The 19,946-nt window shown below is 36.3% G+C and overlaps 1 protein-coding gene across 2 annotated transcripts in view; it reads right to left on the reverse strand.

Annotated features, from left to right (window-relative positions):
• Positions 1–19,946, reverse strand: part of VAV3 (vav guanine nucleotide exchange factor 3) — a 171,553-nt gene that overhangs the window by 60,235 nt on the left and 91,372 nt on the right. Inside the window, exons 16-17 of one of the 2 annotated variants that reach the window (XM_037403846.1) lie at positions 7,401–7,502; positions 4,554–4,651 (exon numbers count right to left, since the gene is read on the reverse strand). In XM_037403846.1, the coding sequence (XP_037259743.1) occupies positions 4,554–4,651; positions 7,401–7,502 (200 nt within the window). Of the gene's footprint in view, positions 1–4,550; positions 4,652–7,400; positions 7,503–19,946 lie in introns of both variants that reach the window. The other variant, XM_037403845.1, reaches the window with a different exon arrangement.

Here is a 19,946-nt window from a genome sequence, read left to right on the forward strand (position 1 = left end):
CAGAGGAGTACTCGAGCATGCACAGGGCAGCATTTCAGGGAAGAAAATGTTAAATCAATAATGACAGAAACTAGCACAGAAGACTTAACCAGCACTGCCAATTTACAACGAGGACAGGAACAATTAAAAAAAAAAAAAAACCACACTACAAAAAACAAGGTCTAAATACAGGCATTTTGTTCTATTTATTAATTCAACTGATTGACTCTGCATCTTGTATTGCTGCAACTTCTATAGTCTGTTGAACCAGCCTTCTTTGAAGCAAAACATCTGAAGAGATGCATGTTTGTGTATAAGGCATAGCATGACAACACAGCAACTTATCTTCAGATTTTGTCAATGTTTCCTCATAAGTGTATCACCTAGATCTGACACTTATTAAATTTGTCATTCTAAAGGTTTAATCTATCTTTGGATGTCTGTCTTTTGAATTTTCACAAACTAACTTGAGATGAAATACAAAGAGATTTAATCCACTCAGGGAGGTTCTAAGCATCATTTCAGAAAGGATTGCAAAAACAGCTGCTCAGTGGTCCAAAAAGAAAACAAAAATCCTAAACTGTACAGAACCAGAAAATGCTGAGGAAAATTCAGATGTGTTTAAGAAACCCAGTGGTCTATTCTTGTTGCACTGTTTTTAATTCTGATCACCTGTTTTCAGATAGACCTCTAGAAACAGAAAAGATCTACAGAATGGGAATGAAAATTATTTGAGGTATAGAAAGAGTTCCACTTATAAAGAGATAAAAAAATGTAAGACTATTCAGTTCAGAGGGGCAATCAGTCAAGACTTCCATTGTTTGTTCTCACAAAACCCACAAAGTAGCATGTTGAATTAAAAAGGTTAAAAGGTCAAACATAACCAACGTAACCAAATTATACGCAACCTAAATAAAAAAAAAAAAACCACACACACACGCAAAAGCCAAACAAAACTTTACAGAACTCACTGGACCAAAACTTCTGAAACAGAGTCAGATTATTTCAATCAACAAAAATAGGGAAGGTATGCAAAAACATTAACAAGATGTAAAAACTCTTACAACACCAAAAAGATGAAAAGTTAACAGGATAAAGAAAGTAGCATCATTCCTGGGCGTTGTCTAACACATGGAGGATTTGCACTTTCCTGTGAAGCATCTGAAATCCCAAACGACAGAACTCCAGATTAAACAGACCACACACACAGAAACACACACACATACTTCCCCATGTCTGTAGCTGTAACTAATACCACAGGACTGGGGAATAATAACGTCCAGTTTCCTAAAAGGGTGACTGTGTTTCATGTCCACTGTACCCTATAAAAAAGGCTGGAACAGTCCCCTAGAAACGAAAGAAATAAATAGCAATACAATGAACGTTCCAGGCATTTTGCTACTATTGAAGCATTCCAACTACGCTCCACAACTTCTTATCTAGTAGCACTCTCAGGCCACCTTTACTAACTTCCCACAGGAGCAGCAAATGACAGTGCTAGAAAAATTAAATTTATCGTAAAATAATTTCTTTAAATATTTCAAAAGGAAAAGTTTCAAAATTAAAAGTATGTTAGAATTTTGTGCACGTAGAGCATACTTTTTCTGCAATATGCAGTGAAAATATTGAATTTTACATAGTCTCTTTTTGTCTGCATTGCTTTAATCACATTTCATAACTTAGCAGGCATGGAAGATAATGTATTGGAGACCTCATTTCTCGGCATAGCTCTGGAAAATGAAAACATGACTCCAGAAAGTCATTCATACTTAAATCGCAGAAAACAGTATTTAGAAGAGTCTATATTGTCCCATCCCTTTCTAGACCATATAGGGAAGCAGGAACTGCTAAGTCTCGTCCTTAAACCTTTCCTTCTCTGTGCACATTATGAATGGGCAGCCCTGCTCAATCAGCACTTCTTTCTTTAAAAAGGCAAATAAAAACTAAAAATGAAAAACAGTAGAGGAAAATGTCAGGATTTCCCTTCCTACTCATTGGCTGAAGTCCCTCGTCAGATGGAGAGAGGACACATTTTCAGCAAAGTGGGCAAAACCATTTGTCTTTTCCATACTTTTTCATGCATAGAGCAACAGGGAGCACGGCAAGAACTGTAATTTAGAGGGTTTTTTTGCAGCTATGACCTACTCTCAGAGCAGGCTGTAAGGAAGCTACAGCCTAGCACCTCCTGGCTTTCTGCCTCATGAGCAGGTGGAAGATACACAACTCTTCTTGTTTGTACTAGAGCTACAGAAGTCTGGGAGCCTTTGCACAGAAGAAAAACAGGCTGAAAGGAGAAAGAGAAGTTTGAAGAGAGAACAGAAAGCAGAACCCCTGGGTGTAAGATGAACACAGAATTCAAAACCGTATCTTAACAATCCAGTTGCTTCCAATTTCACTAAAGAAAGACTCAGTACAGTATTATTTTACAAAAATCAGGGCAATTATTTAAAGTAAAATCCAAAATAACATTCTGCTCCTTTGAAGTTTTAAAAAGATAATTTATTCCACTTACAAAGAATCAGAAATATGATTTTTTTTTCTTATTTTGTTCCCTCTAGCAAGTGCACAAAACCCACAAGAAATCAGGCCTTGTGTTATCTAGGCATTTACGCTCATTCTTACTGATACACATTGCACCATATGTGTTCGCAGATCTTTACAGAGAAATAGAAAGACAAGCTCATGCCTCCTGTGGTGCCAGCTACCCAATTAAAATAAAAAAACTACAAAAGCAATTAAAACAGAAGGTGCAAAAGAAAGAAAAATGTAGAAGTAGGGGTGGTTTATACTACAGAAGATAACTCTCTTGTGAAGAACAGTATGCTTGTTTTCCCACTCTATTAATTTAAATGTAATTGCTTTTAAATATTCAAATTTTAACATAATTTCAAATATTTATCTTCTTCAGAATATCCGTAGGAGGTTCTATGAAAAACCTGTGTTCGAAAAAGGATTTCAATGAAAAATGCTGTGATTGCTTGTATGCAGTATGCATACATGTAGATCTGCATAATATTTTTTAAAATTCCAGACTTGGAGATCTTGCATACTATCCTCCAATACAGGAAAGCAACCAAGAAAATAAAGTTCACGGACTGCAGCAGAAGTCAGTACCTGCCATCCTGAAAATTTCATGAAAGCATGAGGTAGGCAAATAGCCAAAAGCCAAGGGGAAGTCAGGATGTCCCTGCAAACAGGGACAAAGGCAGAAACAAGCTTATACAGTTTTGAAAGGAACAAAAAGCTACAACCAAAATCTCAGGGTAGCAGCTAAGCGAAGAGCAGTGGATGAAGCCATGATGCAATTCAGGCAGTGGAAGAGATATTATCTCTGCGACAGCATTTTGCAAAGACTGTAGATAGTAAAGTCAAAAAGAAAATAACCCAATGAAGGAGGTTGCAGTAGCTTATGAGATGTGTGTGAGACACGACAAACTTTCACAAACTTATGAAATAATTCTGGAAAGCAACGTACAGGTTTTAGAGAAGCAAGAAGGACTATTAATTAGAAGACTTCCCCAACATATACAACAATACTTTCCAGAAATCATGATGTTCCAGTGGCTTTTCTCTTTCAAACACATTCACACAACAGGAATTAAAACGTATTAATGGCAATTGAAATTTGAGGGGTGGGGTGAGGGTGTTTGTCAGTTGCCCCCCGCCATCAGCACCAAATCATCTCTAGAAAGAAAAAAGAATACTTATGAACCTGGACAGAGGGAAGAGTCAAAAATGGCACTACAGTTATGTGACCAGCTGGCTGGAATGTACAAACTCACTGCCACCAACGGAATAGGTACAGGGAAGAGAAGGGAGGCAGACGACAAGAGCCAACGTTTGGCATTAGCAGTGGGAGATCCCAAAGATGTCAGAGAGAGAATTACAGATACAATACTGAACAGCAAGGGAAGAGGTCAAATTTGGAGTCATCTGAGGGAGGCCAAATGGTAGCTAAAGTCAAAAGAGTCCTTAAGGTCCCAAAGAGCAGAAGAATAGAGAAGTGTGAAGTGACAATGGCCAGGGAAGAAACACAGAGTATAGCAATCGATTTAAAGAGGGGGGGGGAAATGGTCCTTAGATGTGGGAAGTAGAGAGCCATCAATCACCTTTTTGTGAATATTGTGAGTGGGCAGAAACCATGGAAACCAAAGAGATGAAAGAGGAAGCTGAGGCAACACAAACATACATCTTTAGGAGCTGAGAGGGAAATATGAAAATTGACAGAGACATAAAGGGAGAATTACAAGGATGATAGATTCTATGCTGTACAGTAGGTGTTACATATGAGCAGCCTACGATTAAAACAAGAGCAATTCCTTGTCGTATACGACATTGAAGAAATTGGGTTTGACCTATAACAGTTCTCTCCTCCTTTTGAACATTTCAATTTAGTAGCAATAAAAATCCCTATGAATTCTAAATGCAATTCTAATTGTGCTTATAAACGGTAGTTTCACAAGTATGTATGTTACAATAAACACAAATTAGAGGTAAATTAAGCCTTAATTATATCTAGCAAGTTTTATGTCCTAATTAAAAATGGTATTCTAACAATAAAAATGACTTACCACCTGAATTAGCTCTGCCACAATTGTCTAATCTTCCTAAACATTCTTTGTGTGCTCCAGCTCCACACTTAGAACATAAATAGCCTTGATAAAATGTTCCCCTGTAAAATAAAATTAGGTAGTGATACATTAGAAGTGATAAATTCCACACAAAGGAAATAAGAGACGTGGCAGAAAGTATTAAAGTCCTTTGCTTTTCTGCATAATGGTAGTCCTTGAAAGGTTCGAGAAAAAGTGACAACTGACAAGCACCTCATCTGCTTTTCGTCACTACTAGCCATTTAAAAATCACCACCAGATAGTTCTTCTGGACTACTAATAGAATAACAATCTCCATTTCACATTTCAATTTAGCCCAAAGCAACTTTGGCACAGTACACCTGAAACTGTACCATTATGTATCTACTCTTAGTTTCATCTCAATGGGAATTTGCCTAGACACCATGACGAGTAAGATCCATTTCAAGAGCTGTAAGTTCTGAACATATATTTAAGCATTAAGGAGTTCACAGGCTATACTGCAAATATATTAACTTTAAATTTGTCGTTTAGGTTTTTTTCAGTGCAGATGGTTATATAGCCAGGTACACATTAGTTAACATTCAGAGTTGCTAAATAAGGAGTCACTTTCCTTACTCTAAAATGTTCTCCAATTCCCCTTAATCAACTGGAATCTGAATTTGATTCTGAGGAAACCAGTTTATTTTCAGATTCGTGCATGGATTTTCTCTTAAGTACAGTCCACTGAATGGCTAACAGGGAAACAGTTTTTTTACATGTACCTCTGAGCAATTATATGAGTTCCTTCTGCTGATGTATCTGCTTACTCTTCACACTAGACTTGTGTGTCTCCAAGATTATCCTGACCAGTTTGGACTGATTATGCATCCTAGTATAATGTGACACCTTCAGCTTCAAAAGGAAAATCAGGTGTCTCATATGGAACATACAATTAAACAAGCTAAACCTTAAAAACCAGCAACTATTAACTACACTGATTTCTTGACTGTTAGTGTTGAAATACATTTTAAATTATATTCAGAAGCTCAGTATTTTTAAGTATCAGAATACACAAACTTTAAGACAAATAAGTAGAAAGTATAAAAATATTTTAATGTAGTCTTCCATTTTTATTTTTTTCCCTATTGCTACACAGGAATGCAAGAGTCTCTAGATAAAAGTATAGGACATGACGTTACCCTTCACTACAGATGCTTCTAAGACTATCCCCACTTGAAGATTAGGCACTAAGGTTCAGATATTTTTCAAGTATTTATACCTTAGCGTACATTTGAAGCTTAAAACAACAATCCATTTTCAAAAGTGATTTAGGCACTTTATGAGGCAAAGTCAAGTAGGCTTTCAATGGAACTTAGATTTCCAGGGACATACCTATATACCACCAGGCAGCACTTGGGGATACCCAAGCTATCTTTAAGTAAATTGGTATGCCTGTGCAGAACAGTGCAGCACCATGTGGGCTGCATCCTGAAAGCAAGACAGCCATTTCTCAGCAACAGCAGTTAGTGCAGTAACAGAGACACAAGGACTTAACTCTACTGCTTCAAATCCAGAAATCAGCCCTGCCATCTCTAAGTTCAGGATGTCTGCACCACTCTTCATAATCACTTAGACCTTATTGCATTGAGAAAAAAAATAATCAAAAAAAAAAAATCTCTGAAAATCCAGGTCAGTCTAACGTCAGGAAAAAGCTTGCTAAAAGAAAAAATACACAACAGGGAGGAACATACCTGAGGTTATTTTATTTCATGCCTGTGCTTAACAGAAGCACTAGCCATACACTTCAAATGCCCTTTCTAAAATGCTGTGGCTATGTTTTTCAGATCAACAATATGCAACATCAAATCATATCACAGAATCACAGAATGGTTTGGGTTGGAAGAGACCTGAAAGATCATCTACTTCCAAACTCCCTGCCACGGGCAGGGACACCTTCCACTATACCAGGTTGCTCAAAGCCCCATCCAGCCTGGCGCTGAACGCTTCCAGGGACGGGGCATCCACAGCTTCTCTGGGCAACCTGTTACAAGCAGTTGAACTGATCAGAGTTTACAAAGCTTCTGCATCTGCAAATCCAGTATGAAATTTAGGTTCAATAGTAACCATTGCACGTTCCATATTTACAAAAAAAAAAAAAAGGTAGCTTTAAAAGATAGGTCAAATAATCAATGAGAAACTACAGATGTGCAAGCATGTGTGTGTTTCAGAGGAAAGATGCAGAAAACAGGGAAATTTTTAGCTTAATTTAGCCTTATAAATCCTTGTTCACAAAAGCATTACTTGTCTGCTAGCATTTCTTATCTAGCTTTGCAATACCTATCTTCAATTTGTCTGTTAATGCCTGACAAAGCAATCTCCCCATATCAAATATTTTTGAGCATCGTCATCATCTTGATTTTCTGAAAAAATATTCCATCTGTTCTTGTGACTGGTGGTGTACAGCAACGGGCCCTGTGGAACAGCCACAGTAGTCAAAACTGTACAGAATGGCTGTCATTTGCTCTTTTACAGAAAAGCACCTGTATTAAATAAAGCAATTTCAATAAAAGAATCATAATAAAGCAGCCTTCTGATAAATGAGCAGCATCTTCAGGTTTTGAGCTTTTAGCAGTACTCCTGCTAATAGTAATAAATATATAATAATATTTATAATTATACTTGCAACTCCTTATAACAAAACTCGCTAATACAACGAGAAATACTACTAATCATGGCTTGCCTGTCTTGGACAGGTAACCAGCTAGCCATGTGTTTCCACATACTTCTTTGACTCAGATATTTCACAGGGAGGGAGGGGGAACAAAGAACAAAACACCTTAAAAATCTTACCTCAGAAGCATCTGACAGACTTTGCAAGATGTTACACGACTGAAGGTATGCATTTTGAACTCATGAAAGCTTGTATCTGCATAGTCCGGCCGTATGTTTGACCTAAAAAAATTTGAAAATCTGCTTTAAATTGATGAACTCTAGAAAATAATGCAGCATTCACAGCAGGAAATCTGAATCCACAAACAACTAGTTCTATTTACACTTTAATGTTTTTCACTAAGGTGAACCAGAAATACAGACTTCACCACACACCTTGAATGTGTGTTATTATGTTATTATGAAGACCTCATCCTTAAAATACACTTTGTAACTACCTTAGTTGTCACAATAACTAGAAAGCTACATATCAAAACATACATCTGGGTTTTATTCCTGTTCAAGTAACTAGGATCATTTTGTGGACCTAAAGAACACTTGCTTTTTCACTCTCAAATATTTTGCTAAGTGGATGTACAAGCTCATACTGAGAACCACCGCATTTGAAAACAGGAGCAGCACATTTGGGACAGGTCACAATTATGCAGCAATACACTGGATAACAAGAGTGATTTCAAAAACAATTAGAAAATATTTACTGGGGTTTGGCTAGTCTTTCTTAAATGCATTGCCCAATGCCTACAGCAGTTGCTACACACACTTAATTTAACAAATAACATAGAAAATCACTATTCACATTGCTAAGACACCGACACACTACTGGCAGACTTATTCCCAAAGATCAAAAATATGTACAAAGCACTGGTCCATTACTGTACCTGTGTTTTATCTTCCCTACTGATTTCTTTTAAAAGCAGAAGTATAATTTAAAAATTACCCACTTCTCATTTTGTTGCATTGGTGACTGTTTGCAGGTTTATTAAACTTTTATTAAGTGAGCCATTCGATTTCTTCTGTCATCTTCCCCATTTCCAAGATTGGGGGAGGAGAACAGGAATTTTCAATTGATTTGTTATCCTTTATTTTTTAAAAAATTCAATAACATCCCTCAACTAGCTTAAACACTGCCAAAACCAGTACCCTGAAATGCTAGGTGTGTAATTTAATATTAAGGTAGACAGTATCAGACAAGAAAATATATATATATATATATATACACACACACAGAGTAAGAGCTACTGTATTTTTAAATAATGTTTATATTGGAATGCTTAGGATTCCATAAAATTCTGGCATATTTCTAGCAAAAACACAGGAATGCATGAAGTAAAATAGGAAAAAATCCTGATGGCTAGAAATGCAAGAATCTGCAACATTCAAAGGAAAGACGAGAAGCTTTTCCAACACAAAAAATTACAAATTCATGCATTAAAGTTGGAGGTACTTATTAGGTAAGTTTCATTTTTATGTATTATAAATAACTCCTAGACTAAAACATAGAGCAGCCACAAAATGCAATGAAACATAAATATAGGCAACCATGCAAGCATCAATCTTTCTAGGACTGAATGAAAAGGCTTATGAAAAAAACATTCAAAGAATCTGTTTAAGTACCTAGTGTCAGAAAGGTCAGTCTTCTAATCTGCCACCTGCAAATGAACGTGCTGAAAGTGCAACTGTACTCCAAAGCAAATGGAATTTTGCCTGAGAATAACCTTACACTCCGTACTGTTTTAACTAGCTCACTACTATCTGTTTCTGCTATGATATGCAAGGTGTCAATACCACAGCTCCTGCTTACTAAAACAGGCATGGAGGATACTACCCATTCGCAGCAGGATGGTACAGGTATCAGAATAAAATTAAATTCCCAAGGAAGTAAAGAATTTTTTAAACCAGGAGAACAATGTATTATTCTGGGGCTGTTAACTCTGCAGAACATGACCTGTATTTCACAACGTGTTTGCCAAGGAACTGCTAAAATCTCTTAGGCTATACAGTTAACTGGATAATCCTGAAAACTCCCTAGAGCAAGTTACAATACTTACACTCCAAACAAAAGATACTTTTTGTTGACCATTTGGTTCAGACCAGGTTAGCTTGCAAAACCATGTCAAAAGTATCAGCCTAATGTGCAAAGAGTCATCAGATTTGAAAGCATATCAAATTAATCCGAACAACCCGACCATTTTTCAAGAACAAACGAAAGAAAAAATGCCATTCATTTAATTAGAACAGGATCAATCTTCAAAAATACTAAGCACAGTGGATGAAAAGAAAAAAAAATTACAACCTCATAGACGGTTGCTTAACACAAGCATATGATTATATAACTTCCTTTTGTACGTAAAAATTCTTTTCCATTCTCCTCTCAGGCTATCTTCCACAAGAACCGAAATACATGAACTACTGAAAATATACCTCCTATTAACAGAACAAAGATGATACACTGTGTTCATTCTTCTTTATATTAAGAGCACTATTTGAGTTTCTTTACATATTATAAAGCCATTCAGTTTCCTTTTACAGTCCTTAATAGAAAAAGTTACTCTTGAGAGGAAAAAAGCATAGTGCTAAAATGGCAAAGAACGGAGCTGTGCCTCACAGAGAGCTGTTACAAGACCCTCCACCTTCTTTCAACAGAAGTTGTTTTACTGCACCTATGGGCTAAACCAACCCATTATAACGTCCTATACAAGACAGAAGTATCCAGGTAAACAGGCTTACAACTTCAGCTCTCTATTATGTGCTAAAATTTTGATACCTTTGTCCTAATTGTATAAGCAAAAGAATACAATACTGAAAACATACAGCACAACATAAACTTCAGAATATAATGCAAACTTCAGTTTATCTTGTCCGCTATTAGTTAAAGGAGGAATTAGTTTGGTTCCAAGAACCAGTCATTTCTTAAGGATCATAAAAAGGTATCATGAGTAAATCCCTCCATTTCTTTAAATCCCACCAGGTTTTAGTTTAGCGATTGTAAGGTTCTAACAATCACTTCAATAAATTTCTACCTAAAAACCTGTTCTTTCTTCACCACCTATACATCTTTCATACTCCCTATCATTTCACTACCATCTAACCTCATATATTTCCTTGCTAGCTAAAGCCAAGCTAACACAAAGATATTTTTTTTCAAAAGACATGAGCCCGAGTAACTCTTTTAGGGCCACACAGCAACCAAATAGGTTACAAACACAATAAACCAAAAGGACCTTTTAAATTTTGCTAGCCCTTCCTTCTTCTTCTCCGAAGATAGCATTTTTCTCTATATTTTCCCCAAAGCCACATCACCACAGAAGGAAAAAACTAAAAATCCCTAACAACAAATTTTTGTAAATCAGAGGAGACACCACAGAAGCATCACCGATAGATTAAATGATTCTGGAAGGGACTACAGCCTCAGAATATTAGAGAGGATCCCGTGCAGAAAAAGCAGGAATCAAAAAGAGATGAAATCTAACCTGCCACTCAGTCTTTCTTTTTGCAGAGACTTAGAAAATACTCCCAAGCAGTCGTCTCAAAACTAACAATGCCATTGCATTCGCTAAGAGCATCAACATTAAAGTTTTCTTTTGTCTCTTCCTTTCTTTTGCTAATCCTTCACCCTAATTGTCTCAGATTTGAGGTCAAACAGGAATGGGAAAATGTCATGTGTTTAATTTCTGTTTACACATCAGCAAAATACCTTCTCAAATTCAGAGTCCATTGCATTTCAGAAAGATCAAGATTTTACCCATTATCTCATAAGTCTCTTCATAAAGAAATAGTCCATTAAAAATATTAATATTTAGATATATCGTTACCTGTTGATTCATGTTAGATGAGAAGGCGTTTCATGCAGTTTCTAGTAATCAATATTTTGATAAAAGCAGTAGAAGAGAGCAGTGCAAACTAAGAAATAATATGCTTACTCTGAAGACAGAGTACTTTGAAGTGAAGCACAATACAGAAAGATAATTAATGACAAAAAAAAAAAACCAGAAAAAAATACAGCGAAAATAAAAAGGTAATGTGTATTCTCTACTGTAAATGTAGAGGTGGAACAAGGAAGGCTTTGTAGAAAAATATTTGTCGCTGTACTAACTGTGGACAGGACAACTCTTGCACATTCTAGTACCTGATCGGTCATGTTCCATTATGGCAAATCCAGTTCTGCAGTCATATTTCACATCACATCAGACAAGTCTGAGATGATGCACTGTAGCAGTATATATCAAGTAGCATGTCCTTTAATGTAGTCTGAAACGTAATGAATCTAGTGGATTGATGGTTTAGTTCTCAATATACTGGTTTTCAACAAACTGAAAATAATGAAAAAATAACCCAACTTGATATCGCCCCAAAACTCTCCAATGAGAGATTAAGCACAACTTATCTGTGACTGTACCACAGCAAATTTTTTTCCACAAAACTTCTCCCACTGAATAGCAAGTACTATTTTTCAATGTTTTAAATACAGTAAATAAACCTGGTAACTTCAATGGAAAAACTGCAGTCACAGCACAGCATACGACTTTTCATAGCCATGTCCAACCATGAAGTTCTTTCAGTTACAGCATTCAAGCCTTACACTGATGCCCTGAGAACACAGACCAGAGCTGCCAACACACAGTGAAAAGAACATTTCATCCTTCTCAAATCTTTTCTCCTCTACTTCTAAGCATGTGAGCATGTTCTAACACAGAGAAAAAAAACCACCTGAATATTAGCTCAATATTAATTTTAAGCTTAATGCTAAGAATATTTTCTTCTTCAGGAGGATTTATTATGGGGAAGGGGCACAACCCCGTATGTGATAGTTATAAAAATTCAAACATATCAAAGTCATTTATGTGGCTAGCATTATGAAAATCTAATTTAGAACTTAATTAAGTTCCTTCCCCACCACAGCGGAACAGTCACCAGCCAAGGCATCTCACAGGCTCCTTCAGTCTTCCTTCCACAGCAGTTTCTACAATGGGGTGCCCCAGGCTCACCACAAATGAAATGTTTTATCTATTTCCACCGTCGAACAATCTTGATGAATGGCCAGAGCAGGAAGTCACCCATATACTAGGAATACTTAATCTGAAGTAAAAAATGACAGAGAACATGTTCCTCCTTTTACGGTAAAGCTCTGACTCTTATTTTTATAAGCAATGTGGGGAGTCAAAAGTAGTTTCCCTTCCTCTCTTCTACTTTTTCCCCAGGCTGTTTTAACTCCTACACTGTAGCAGAGACAAAATGTCAGGATACAAAAACAGAGTGAATCTGTAATTAGGAAAAATTTTCCAATTCTCTCCTCGATTCAGCAGCAGAGTTTTTGTAAGGGACAGCCGCGAGTGCCCTCTCCTGCATAGTGCTGGATCCCCATAACCAGATTTACTCCAGTCACTACAGCAACATCCTTGGGCTGCCCCTAAGCCTTTTGCATAGAGCTTACTCTTTCCAAGTTACTTGCAGAATATTAGTCCCACTGGGAGCAATTCACTGTTACACCATCAACCCAGAGACCTGCAGATGCTTGTTTTGCTAGCCTCCATCATTTGGACATGCAGTTCCTTTCTCTGCATCAGCCATGGGAGCCACCGTTCAAAGAGCAGAATTGACCATCTTCTTCAGCCAATCCTGCACCTCTGAACAGATCTTGTCTGTAAAGTTTGCAGAGTTCAGTGTAGAAAAAGAGTTATCCAGGTGTCTTATTCGATTGCCCTTGATATCATCAGACTTTGGAGCAATCCATTTTTGCTGACCTTGTGCATGTGCAATATTCCCCTTTCAAAAATACTTCTCCACGTTTGTAGTGCCACTTCCCTCTATCAACTCTTACTTCTCAGAAGAGTAAATTGATCATAGGCCAACTGTCTTCAGCCACCCACATAACATCTTTATAAACGGTGTCAGAACGTGCCACGTGACCAACAGTCCCCCACAAGCTTTTGCAGTCAGTATTCATTCTAGTAATAATCTTCACCTAGATTAATGGCACAGCTGACCACAGGGTAATGCTGCAGATAGCCCAAAATTATCTTGCCAGATAAAACATCTAGGTGGCTATTCCTATGCTTACAGAATAAGAAATAAATTTGCTCCAATGCCTCAAAATGCCAAAAGAATCGTGCATATGAATAAAATGAAACAGTTTAAGCTACAGTTTTCTAACACTTTCCTATAGCAGTTGGGATAACGAGTCAAAAACTTGCAAAAAAAAAAGTAATTCTTAACCCTGAAGACACAAACATGTCACAATCAAAACACTAATACTTAAAATAAAGCAATGAACTTTGGCAATCTTGACACATCCAACAACGTGAGTTGTATACCTCATTTTACAAAACTGAACTTTGATCATCTTGGGTCTAGTCTTTCCAAGATGCATACTGCAATGGTAAAGTGTACAAAATCAACATCAAGCAGCTTAGGATGGGATCTGGTACTGTCATTTCCTTACTTAAAACCATATTCATATGAGAAAACATTGAGATCAGAACATGTCTGAATAGCAATAGCATACAATAATAGGCTACCCTATAGCAACAATTTCAATTTTTATCACCATTCTTACATTCACATTTGTTTCCAGCAAGACAAAGCAGACTGAGTACCTTTCACAACAGGTTGGACTAAACAGACGAATTGCAATTTCTTCACTGGGCTAGGCATAAATATGCTTTCTTTTACTGTCAGTTTAAACTTCTACACATTTAAGGCTTACAAAATAAAATGCATCTTGAAAATTACTACACTTTCAGCCCCAAAACTCTTTATATCTCTACTAAATATGTAATTACTACAGATGTGTCCCAAGAGAATAAACAAAAGGCTAAGAGATAGGTCACTATAGGACCTTCCTCCTATTTTCCCAAGACCACATTTCTAAAGATAAAAACAATGAAAAAAACCTTATTACACAAATTTTAGAATACTAAGTACATCTTCCCGTGGATCTTTTGCCCTTCAGATGTCTCAGTATTAGCCTTAGAGACTTTAAGAACTATTGCCTCAAGTTTGTTTTGCATGACATTACTGAAAGCCTACTGGCTGCCAACAAGCCTAACAAAAATATAATAAAGAGATAAAGTATTACATTGATTAAATTCTTTTAGCAAGTTTAAATTTTAAATAAGAAATTAATGAAATGCAAATCACACTGCCTCTACTGAAAAACAGCACACAAAAGAGAAGAAGGAAGTGGTATAAAAATGTAAAGAGTAGAAACAACTAGAATTTCCAATCTTTGGCTCCCAGTTATGGCTGTCAATCCCATAGCACAGCCCTGGCAACAAGGCATCCAAGCAGCAGAGAGCACTGGAGGTCTAACATCTTGCAGCTTCATATTCTGCAAGGAGTTAAAAGACGACTTTGGAACATAGCACAAAGAAAAAATGTCTTCTTTTATTCTACTTCTATTTACTATTATCTGTAATGCTAACATTTAGAAACTGTAGTTTGAACAACCTGCCTGCAAGGTCCACTGCTCTCCTCCACTAGTGACCAGTTCTTCTGTCCTTGTTGCCACATTTTGATGGACATTTCTTTTAACTGCTTCCATGGCAGCTTTTCCATACTTGCTTGACTTCAGTAATTAAGACCTGTGCAGATTCCGCCCCCCCCTCCCTGGATCTAGGCCACTGAGAAGGTGTTCATACACCCATTACAAACATTTAAATTAATGTTGAAAATATGCTTCTCTGGAGTATTTAATTAACAACTCAACTTCTCCTTCCCTGACTTCAAGTATTTTAAAACTAAATTTATCTTTCTTAAACTGGAAAGAAAAATGTATTACAGAAAAAAAAAAAAGACAAAGAAAATAAAAGCCTGAAAAATATTTTATATTCTTTGGATATATTCATATCATTTTTCCACCACAAGAAGCACACATATGCTTAATTGCAGGAATTGCAGCACATACAGGAAAATAAAGAACAAATACACCACACAAAGAGAAATGTAAAAGTAACCCTGTACGAATGGCTCAAGAAAGTTCCTTTCAAAAGTGAATTAGGTGCAAAATAATACAGGCTATCGACCAGAGTAGGTGCTGACCTAGACACTGTTGAGTAGATCACTTCTGTTAAATACAGATAAAGCAAAGGCATTGTAAACACTGACTGAATCATGCCATTCTTCTCAGGGGACTGATGAAACGTCACAGGTGTCATTTCAGCCCAGAGATGTTGTTCCAGATTGTCATAACTCGGTGGGACTGCCAACTTGGATAGAAGAGGAACGGTCTCCTCCCCCAGCAGCAATCCCACATGTGTTTTTTCTGAGTGCAGCAGCAAGAGCCCAATTACGGATGCTCATGGCTTGGGAAAAGGCTTTCCAGGAGAGTCACAGGTTCTGCATACTAGTACAGTGAGACAGCTGCCCTGTTTTTGCAGTTGAGAGTTTGCCTCCAAAAGGGAAAAACATGCTAGGAAGTTCTAATGATACTTCTTATTTTTGGTTTTGGATCATTTTTGGAGAAATGTTATTTAGGTCAGGTTTTGAAGATCTTTTTCCAGTATCGGTCTCTTAAAGAAATGCAATCATGTCACAAGAAATTATTCAGGATTCAATTGTACATAGATATTTTCAAAATATCCTGTCATTTAAAAAGTGTATTGTATTTGAAACTGAGTAGCCATTTCAACTCAATTAAAACTTTGCTTTAGAGAACAGTTAATAGTATGCCCGCCTGTGAGCCCAGAGGTATAACAAATAAGCAGATGCATGAAGTATCAGATAAGAAGTCTGCAACTGTTTTAAGTATTAAAAGAAGAAATACTACAGGGAGCTCTGATAAAACTCGATACCTTGAACTCTCCTCAACTCTCAACCCCAAGTTAGACCTCTGCATTTTAGAGCTGTTATTATTCTGCACTGCATGTTATACTTATAATAATTTTAAATGCTCCATACAGAACTGTTCAAAATTATGGACACCCCGAGCACAAACTGCTGAAGAACATTTTAAAGCATATGCGACATGAAATCTGATGCTGTATTCATGCAGTATAGCCTACAAAGCAAATAGCACAGGTTAATACCAGAGGATGCTGAAAATTTTCATTCCAGTTTTACTGATTTTATTAATATTTGTCATCACTGCAAAAAATGCATCAATAAACCTAGATCTGCCATAAGTATTTCCTAGTTATTAATTGCTAACAGAAAATATTAATGAAGACATCCTACATTAAAATTCCTTCTTGGTGCCACAGCGACCTCCTTTCAAAATTTTAAGCACCTCAGATGTTAGCCATGACAACTGGTACTAAGCATCTCAGAAAATTTTGGAAACTTTACCTAGGCAATAAAATATAGCTAACATTTGTCACATATTCAAATGTTTTGAGTAAAAACATGGACAGCAGAAGTTAAAAAACAGAAAACAATGTTACTGTCAAACAAGACAAAAAGCTTCGAGCCAAAGCTCACATGAATTTCATGCAAAGTCAGTTCTAAGATGTTGAAACTCACTCTCTGCTCTGACGTGCAGACTTCCCTTAGAATCCTGTTCCCTGCAAACAGCAGAACCAACCTTAGATTTGCACCATCCTTTCTTTCCACACAAAACATTATGGCTCTGTGCAACAATCACCATTTCAACTCATCACTTCATAAAACATGCTGTCACCTAATAGAAAAGCATTTATGTAATAAAATAACAGTGGCAAAACCACAACTAAATAATGCTTTTTCAATCTTTAAAATTGTTTTCTTATTTGCTATAAAAAGGTGAGAAAATGGCATTCTTAAGAGGTATTCTCACTAGACGTGGGCAATGTCATTTCACAAAGGACGATTTTCAGCTTTCCTACCTTCTTAGGATCAATGCTGATTACTTACAGCTAATTCATTTTCTCTGTTCCAGCTAGGCCGTTATATTTCAGAATCATCTTTGAAGATGCTATTTACTGAATTAATCAATCAATCAATCCTCCATATGCTAATACTCAAGCATTCTGGTTTGCCACATCAAAGAGTCTCCATCAAGAAGACATGTTATATAATTAAATTAACCATATCACAAGTAAATTGTGCTTTTGATCAAGAACACACAACTTCTAAGGCTTTGCTAGGAAATTTGCTTATTTGATCATATGATGAGTGGCTTTTTTGAGATCAAGGAAATTATCTTGTTAACTTTTTGGAAACGTACTGCATTGTTTCAAACAAAATAATGGCTTTCCTTTTTCTTTATCAGCCTACTTGCCTGAAAAGCATGGGAGATAGACTGCTTTGAGCTGATCTATTCTGTACAAAAATTTTAAACACCACCTGATAGGAACAAAGCTCTGTTGCACATCAGTATTTGTAAATCAAAAGCATCAATACTTTATATACTTTTGTGTTCACTGGCTGAGTCTTATTTGTGATAGTTCTACGTCTTACAAATCCAAATTCACAAAGTTGCTTGTCTTGATAAGCTTTGAATATTTTATCGTATGTTTACACTTAACTGAAGACAAAGATCTACATTTTGGAGTAAAAAATGTAAAAATACAGTACATGCACAGCCATAAACTTGTGAATTACCAGACAAAAACCTAAATCGGATAAGAAAAAAGGTAGCATTGGTTTGCAGGGAGAAACTGGGACATCTGTTCATATACCCAAAGTATCACAACAAACATGTAATGCAATGTTCCACGTTTAAAGACTGTAGGAAACTAACACCTTGCACAAAAATCAATATTTACATGGTGGTACTTTATTTTTATGATGTAGTGTCACTACAAATTTATTTCACTCAATTTTAAGACAGACATTAATTTTCATAGTAATATACTTCACATATTATAAGTTGTAAAAACATAAAGAATGAGCCATCTTTGATATTTGTGAACCAGAAGACATAATATCAAAGTATATTTATCATCTCCAAGTGTTTACACACTGTTTTCATAAATTCTGTTTTGCTTTCACATTCTACACTGTTCTTACACTGCGCTCTTAATCACATACAGAAACTTCACACAGTTCTTGCTGTGCCTGGGAAAAAATCTAAAGAAATTGCACAACTATAAATACGTTGTGAATGGTTGTGTTACAGATCTGCTAATAAGTTAGAATTAATTCGTTATTTGATTTTATAGAATCATTTTAATAGAAATATAGAGGAATAAAAAATATATTTTAATGAAACTAGTAGTTGCACAACAAAAGCTGCTATGAAATCCTCTGTACAGCCCTGCACTAAGGCCAAAAGAATAGGTCAGAATCACCTAGTAGGAATGATTAGAACTTAGATAATAGACTTAAGATTTAAGATGATTGAAGATGACTGGATACAGTATTTACGGGTAGACTAGGAGAATGCATTGAAATGTCAGAATGTAAAATTAATGGGAACTTGGGAGAGGATTTCTTTGTATTTGACTAGTCTTCTGTATGTAGAAAGTGTATTGAAATGTCAGAATGTAGAATTAACGGGAACTGGGGAGAGTCGACTGGAACAACTTATAGTTACCTGCCAAGAAATCATGAACTTTAGTAAAAGGTAATTCTGGCAGGGGGAGATTGCGACCACCAACTCGTATACCACCTACCCAAATCGTACCCCAGACCCATTTCTAGATTTTTCTAACCTTTCCTGCGCAGAATCGGATTTGGGAGGAGGGTATGTTAATGATTTTGGGGAAATATTATGATTATGCATGAATAATTAATGAATATGTATGAATAAGTTCTATATATGGTGTATGATTTTGAAGCTTGGTGTGTGTTGATCGTGAGAGGATTTACCCTCGCATCTGGCCGTTAATAAAGAAGTGTCTGCTTATCTACATCTACATCACATCTTCATTCCGAGATTTCGGTAACAGTTGCTTATAACCCTGAAAAACTTTTGATCAAAACCAACAGGTCACAGCAAAGAACAAGCAACCATTCTTCTTTAGCAGACATCAACTTGGCATCCATTTTTTTCAGTACTGAAATATTTATACTGATGGAAAAGCCCAGGCAGACATATTTGTTTATTGCTTTGGTAACCTATGTGATGTTGGTATAAGTGGAACACCTTTGCAGGCTATTTGAAAAATGCAGCAGATACCTAAGGCTTTTAAAGTGCTCTGATAAGAAAGCTTTAATTTAATATGTCACTGTTCAATATGTCAGAGCTCAAATATTCTCTCAGAAGTCTTAAGGCATATGCATTATTAATGCACTGAGGGAACAGATCTATTTGAGCTCAACCTGACTGATGTCATTAGTCACAGAGTGCAAAGCAGATTTGGCAACAGGTATGGTAATAGGTAAGACAACATTTTTCACTTACCTTGTTTCTTGCACCGGTTTTCTTTAAAGTCTAGAAAACCAACAAGCTCTATCTACAATCTATGCAGCTTGCCTAATCTAAACTGTTGTGCACACACCTAGCAGGTTTGAGAATCAATGTATCTCAGGATTATTTCCTTACAATTAGGTGATGCGTTCTGCACCCCTTGAGCTACATGGTGTGGATTTATGTCTAACTGAAACAGTAATTTTTCAAAAACATATTAGACTGTACCTGAGTGACTGCACAAACTTAAAACAAAAACCACTAATTTTGAGGGCTGTACAGCTTTCATGTCTAAAATATCTTTTATTTGGATATTTTAAAAAAAAATTAATCAGATTTGTTAACTCCATGCACTTAATGCGTACCCTAATCACTAAAATGATGCATTTGCCACTGATTTT

This window comes from Falco rusticolus, chromosome 11 (genome assembly GCF_015220075.1).
Source record: "Falco rusticolus isolate bFalRus1 chromosome 11, bFalRus1.pri, whole genome shotgun sequence".
In the NCBI taxonomy this organism is placed as follows: Eukaryota; Metazoa; Chordata; class Aves; order Falconiformes; family Falconidae; genus Falco; species Falco rusticolus.